This window comes from Choristoneura fumiferana, chromosome 12 (assembly GCF_025370935.1).
Source record: "Choristoneura fumiferana chromosome 12, NRCan_CFum_1, whole genome shotgun sequence".
NCBI lineage: Eukaryota > Metazoa > Arthropoda > Insecta > Lepidoptera > Tortricidae > Choristoneura > Choristoneura fumiferana.
Genome location: NC_133483.1, coordinates 1,279,305 through 1,285,979, shown reverse-complemented (window position 1 = coordinate 1,285,979; position 6,675 = coordinate 1,279,305). Strand labels below are relative to the sequence as shown.

The 6,675-nt window shown below is 33.7% G+C and overlaps 1 protein-coding gene across 1 annotated transcript; it reads right to left on the bottom strand.

Moving 5' to 3' along the window:
• Positions 1-3,873: 3,873 nt before the first annotated feature.
• Positions 3,874-6,451, bottom strand: LOC141433745 (uncharacterized). Its single transcript, XM_074095838.1, has 2 exons — positions 6,377-6,451; positions 3,874-4,618 (listed from the first exon to the last, which is right to left on the bottom strand). The coding sequence occupies exons 1-2, from the start codon at positions 6,383-6,385 to the stop codon at positions 4,283-4,285; spliced, it is 345 nt and encodes a 114-aa protein (XP_073951939.1). The 5' UTR covers positions 6,386-6,451; the 3' UTR covers positions 3,874-4,282.
• Positions 6,452-6,675: the final 224 nt, after the last annotated feature.

Genomic DNA, 6,675 nt, shown 5'->3' with positions numbered 1-6,675 from the left:
AAAAACAATTAGGTACTTCGCTCCCCTGGATAAAAAAGCGGAGCGTATTTGCGGGTTAGGAAAGTAAGTTGTTGGATGTAGTGCACTGCTCTGTCCCCTTTAGTTTTTTTTAATTATTAAGACCTACGGGACCCGTTGTGCACAAAAAAGACAGCACCGGGCAACATTTTGCCAAGATAAAATTTATATCAAACTGCCTTGATTTTAATCACTGTCGGCAACAGATTCATAATATTGCAACACTTAATAACGTGCGAGATACGACGAAATCCTAACATGATTGTTTTGAGGAGCATTCTGCCAGAATACTGCTTGTAAAATTAATTAAATTATTACAGACCCTGTTCATCGGGGTCGTAGAACCCAATGGCGGGGTGAGACAATGACTTTTATGAAACTTGTTTTTTTTAAGCAACACCCTAAGATATATGTAGCTTAATATTTGCACATATAACATTTACTTGGTACGAATTTTTTCATGCTTCATTCCTTCTTCGGCACATTTAATATTATATTAAATGCTCATTAAAATCATATGTTATGCCGGAAATAAACTGACTCCATCATTATGCCCATCGATCGATCTTGGTAAAGATCAACATCAAATAACATTCTCAAATATGGTGCAGAAAAATATTATTTCCGCATACATTTGATGCTTTAGATTGTTAATATATTTACAAAAAAATAACTTCTTAATTCAGCTTTTATTACCTTAGTAAGAAATTGAATTACAATTAGGACCTGTGTTTCAATTAAAATAAGAACTCATCACTCATTGTTACTAGACTGCATGTTTCTTACATCAAAACAGCGCACAAAAACAGTTCACAGGGCGGTTTTGTGAACAGTCGTCCGTGACAGCGGTTGTGTCAAAGTAATATTGATGATTGATGCGCCGCGCGCTTTGTTCCAAACAACCAGTCTAGTGCCGTAAGGTACATAGAAGTCGATGGTTATTGGTCTATTAATGTGACAACCAGATGACTATAATTTAAAAATGTAATGCATAAGCAGTACGAAGTGTGTGTATAATGTAGCAGTTAAATATTAATTGTGCCGACAACTTATATATAGATTTATCTAAGAGTTCATTGTTACTAACATTGTATAAAATACTCGTATCTGTTAGAAAACGAAATATAAATAATAAAATAAAACCGACTGCCTTAAAAACTAAAAGGAAGAAAATAAGTCTAGTAGTCTAGAACTCTGCATGTCAAGTAGCTAATTTAAAGTTCAACAGTCGGGACCCGTTACCAAGAACTTTTGAGCTGGTTACGATTTGAATGGGTGTGACTTTAAATTAAGCTACTTGACAGAGTTCTAGACTACTAGAATTATTTTCTTACTTTTTTAGTTTTGAAGGCAGTCGGGTTTTTTTTAATTCAATGTTTTGTTTTATTATTTTTTGATATTTCTGTGAAAATGGTAGATTGAAAGTATTATAACCCATATAATTACATTGAGAATGGACTACTTAGTAGCTTTCATTTGATACCCATATTGTTACAACACATTTTTTTTTATTCCTACGCCATATTGTTTTTCGCAGACGCCATATTGAAATATCATGTACTCTATATCACTCCGACAGTTATGACAAATCCAATGATACCTCATAATAATATGTCTATACCTCATATATCCGTCCAGCCGTTTAGGCTGCAGCGAGGACCAAAGAAATGGACATATTATAGGTATATCCATATTCATACCATACATACATACATACGCTCGAAAAACATAACCCTTCGAGTAGTCGGGTAAAAATAAGTTTAGTAACGCCATCTATGATACCATGTAGTAACTAATAACCATGGTCAGTTTTGCAAACACATAAAACTGATACCTTATGGCACAAAGTTGTCTTACTTAGGTTGCGTACGCGCTGTGCTTAGTTTGTACTTCAACAAGGTGGCACTAGGTGGCGCTGTTTTCAAATTAGAACAGAATCTTTTTTCTCTTGTAAAAGACATCAACGTCTTGCAATCGTTACTGTTGCTAACTTAAATTACATAAACGAAGCTTTCTTGTTCAATAGTAAAATAAATGTGAGTAGGAATAAATCTTTTTAGGATAAATATCACTTAATAATAAATATAAAGGCTTATACATATGTCGCCTACGTTTTTCTCACATAATAAGTACCTAATAATAAACAAAGACAACAATGTAAAAAATATGTTAATTAACTTCTACATTTTAAATGTAGTAAACAACAATTTGTAGTCAGTGGTTTTTAATTTAAATTGCTTGTGTACCTACTTCTTTTGTTTGGCTTTGTTTTACGACTTTTTTATGTGAAATTAACTGTATACGTAACAAATTGTATTAATGACAAAAAATAAATGAGAATTTGTTAGAATTCGTACATAGTAAAATTCTACTAAATCCTCATTTTTGGAAACGATCGTTTATGCTTTTTGATATACTTTATGTAATACTAGCTGTTTATTTTGACTTAGTCTGCCAAGAATTTTTTACCGCGATCACGCGAGAAATTATGCAGCGTCCGGGATAATATTAATAACTATTTCGTCTTTCTCAGGACCTCAAAATGGCTGAAGCATGAAGGGGTAACAAACAGGCATATAGACGTTAGACAGAGGATATATAGTATAGTTTCTTATTCAGAGGATACAGTATTATATTCCGAATGCAATTGCCGAATGTTTCTAGGTATATTAGCTTCATGCTAGCACAAAAAAATATTTAAGTACTATCTTTTGCCCGCGGCTCCGCCCGCGTGGTATTCGGTTATCGCGCGCTGTTCCCTCGGGAACTGTGCAATTTTCCGGGATAAAAAGTAGCCTATGTCACTCTCGGGCCCATAAACTATTTCTATGCCAAAAATCACGTCGATCCGTCGCGCCGTTACGGCGTGAAAGACGGACAAACACACAAACACACTTTCTCATTTATAATATTAGTATGGATTTATTCTTTGACTGTTTTAATATTAAACATTAAGATTCTAATGCGAATAAGTATAGAAAGTTCGACAGTCAAGACTTATTATTGTGATTTTTGGGTTAGGTTTCAATTTTTAGTGCAACCTGATTATTGAACTCGCTTTGTTTCGCATTTATTTCTCAGAAACGCGTGGAAGTATCATGCTGAAATTAAAATTAAATACTCAAATCTGCTACATAGCACAATCAATGAGAAAAGTCTGAAATCTTAATTTGTGGATATATCTATGTTGTAATCATTTAAAATGACCCTGCACTTGCGTACAATTTACTTGGAGGGGTTTTGCTAACACTAGCCAGCTATATATATACAAAACAAACCTATATTTTTTTTCTGGAATTCTCGGTACGCGATTCCGACTTGCATTTGGCTGACTTATATTTCGGAGCTTTTCTCAGTGATTGTATTTTAGAATATAGTGTGTTTTAAAACAATATAAGACAGCATTAGCATCCTTGTCGCCGATACGCGTCTTACGAATAATCGTCTCTAATTTGTTGATTTTAATTTTATTTAACTGTTCTTGTTAAGACGCGAGGTGCAAATTTACCTTGGTCGGGTTGTAATTGCTGTCATGCGTTTGATACGGTACACTTTCGCTGTCAAACAAATTTAAACATATCAAACTTCTTATGTTGTTTCTTTAATTGCTGTCATCGGAGTTTGCCAGTACTAGTAGTTTTTGCGTACGGTCTAGAACAAATATTAATGGAAACGATGACAAACTCCATATTTATTTGCTATTTGTTCACGACAGTCTAAAAATCACAAAAAAAACCTACAAGCCTATTTAGTCAAACTATAGCCTTACCATCTGACAAGATGTTTTGAATTGATTAGAGGGAGATAAGATCTGTTTTATTGTTAAGGGATTGTAGACTAAAAATAATGTAGAAATTGATCTTCATAGTTCTTTAATAGCATAATGAAACATTTATACACTTACATCTATTTATACATAGTATACTTTAGGCAGTGATTTGAAGAGATCTTATTTCTATAACTTATACAAAATACCATAAAAAATAAGTGGTGGTATACCGGCAAGTCCAGAGTAAAAATAATGATAGAAAAAGAAAAAAAAAAACAAGAAATAAAATGTGTCGAATTATAACTCAGACAGTTTAGTTATTTGTGTTTTTACAGTCTCAAATAAATGTGAATACTGGAAATACTCTGTAACCATAACAATAGTAAAATATAAATAACTTTATTTACAAAATATTTTTCACTAACATATACCTGTCAATTCTATATCAGATGTCACACATTTTGGTAATTTCACAGTAACTACTACTACATACATTTACCACCACAAGCCGTGGCCATAACCATATCCACCGTATCCACCATAGCCGCCGTAACCACCGTAGCCACCGTAACCACCATATCCACCATAGTAGGGCCACCCATAGCTATAGCTAGGCCACCCGTAGTAGCCCCCGTAGTATGGCGATCCCCAGTGGCCATAGCCCCCGTGGTGGCCTCCCCATCCCCCCAAATGTCCCCAGCTTGAGGCGGCAGTTTTAAGGTCTTCTTTTTCTACAGGTTCTGTAGCTAGGTCATCTTTTTCTGTTGGTTTTTCAGCAGGCGCAGCGTGCGCAAGCGCGAGGCAGAATAGTGCGAGGGTGAGAACTGCGAACTAAAAAAAAAAGTTTTTTGATACTTTTTTCTGTGGAAATACATAATCCTTAGGTTCTCCATAATTTCGTAGAAGAGAAGGGAAAGAATAAGAGAGGTAAATATTGTATATTTCCCGCATAGCCAGCGATACAGTGTCCGATTTTTGAAGTCGTAAAAAACACAACACAGTAACAGTCAATAAAGTTTTAGTAATAATGTCTATTCAACGCTTGCTCCCACGGGTGGTGTAATGACTCCTTAACACGTTATGTTAAAAGGGCTATTTATAGGTAACTTTGCATACAATACAAAGCGAGATTGTACAGTTAATGTATAAAGTGTAATATATTATTTTAATAAGGAAATACTGTGATAATTATCCAAAAAATCGATAGAATCGGTTTTGCTGTTATTTATTTGGTTGCCAAGCGTTCATTTTAGAGTGTAACATTAACTTTTTTTTAAAAAAGAAGATTTTTTCACAAAGAGAATATGTGTCCTTAGCTTTGTGACGAGTAATAACCAAGGAGCGGAATTTCTCATAGCAAAAATCAAACATCAAAGGGATTGAACATAAGTTGTATCGACTGTTCCAGTTATCGATGTTATCGAATCGACTCTTCGCTTGTTATCGCCTTTAACATTATTCTGTAACATTTGACCACTTTGATAAGCGACTTTCATCTCCATATTAAAATAAAATAAATCGCGTCAACGTCACATATTGTGACATTTAGGTCGCTTGAATTTTTCTCAGTCATTCCCGTGTTATTAAAAGGTTAATCCTAAAAGAAAAACGATTAACAAATGGATAAAAAAACATCCTTTACTTATTTACAATGAAGATTCTTCAACGATATACTGCTCTAAATGTACAGTTAATTTGAAGCAGCTCCAGCTCTTTATATTTTAAACATAAAAAGTGCTATTTTAAAAGTACCTACTATTTTCTGTTTTATTCATTGCTGAAATATTTATCGATAGTCGATAAAAGTTATGTTCAATTCCTTTGACATTTGATTTTTGCTATGAGAAATTCCGCTCCTTGGTAATAACTATACACTTGGCTCGATACATCTTTATGTATCGAGCTTTGTGAAAAGTATCTTTATACTTTATTCTTTTATAAAAATGAATAAAAATTATATGTTTCTGAATACAAATATCTGAATAATAAATCTTAATTTGCGTTTTCATTTTGTGATGTTGAATATTGATGACTTTTCTATTGTTTAAAATATTACTTCTAAAAACGTATATCCTTTGACCAATAACTTTCAATTTGTCCCGCAGAATTAAAAATATTGTGGACCATTCCGCAAAACAAATATATTTAGGCGATATTTAAAAATACGATTTTCACAGTTTGATTTAAATAAAACTATTGTTTATTTTATTAAACGTTTAAACTGCTGAACTATTTTCAACGTTAGCAGCAAGACAGCATATTTGCAATCCGAAATCTTGTAGTTCTTTAAAAAAATCCAAAAAAATACATAAAATTTATATGTTCAAAATTTCTTACTTGGATTGAAATGTATTCTTATTGACCTTGTAAGGCCCAAAATACTAAATTTAGAACTATTCCTGACTGACATTAAATTTAAGTTGGTTTCAAAATTTGATGAAAAAATTTGACTTGGGTCTTTAGGTATTTTTTTTTAAATGTCCTAATCTCATGATACAAATTTATGTATCAGTCTTGTCCAACGAAAACATTCACTTTGAAAAACGCTCACAATTAAAATTAAACTTAGCTAATCAAAAATCCACTTACTTTAGCCATGGTGTCCTATGCACTTGTCTGTTTGTCTTAATGTCACCGAAGAGTATGGTTCTAAGTGCGCGGGCGCACAGTTATATATCGCGCTGCGTCCTAGAGGCGACGGTTGGCTGGGCGTGCCATTGACCTCTTAGTATATGGGTGGAATATTCACAGGAAGCGGGAGAGCGGCCGTGGCCCAGTGGTCTTAGGGGAGGATGCGACAGCCCGAGTGTCGGCGTTCGAAACCAAACAATCGCACTTTTTTCTTTATTAAGAAGTTTTATACGACATGATAGTTACATAAGATCATA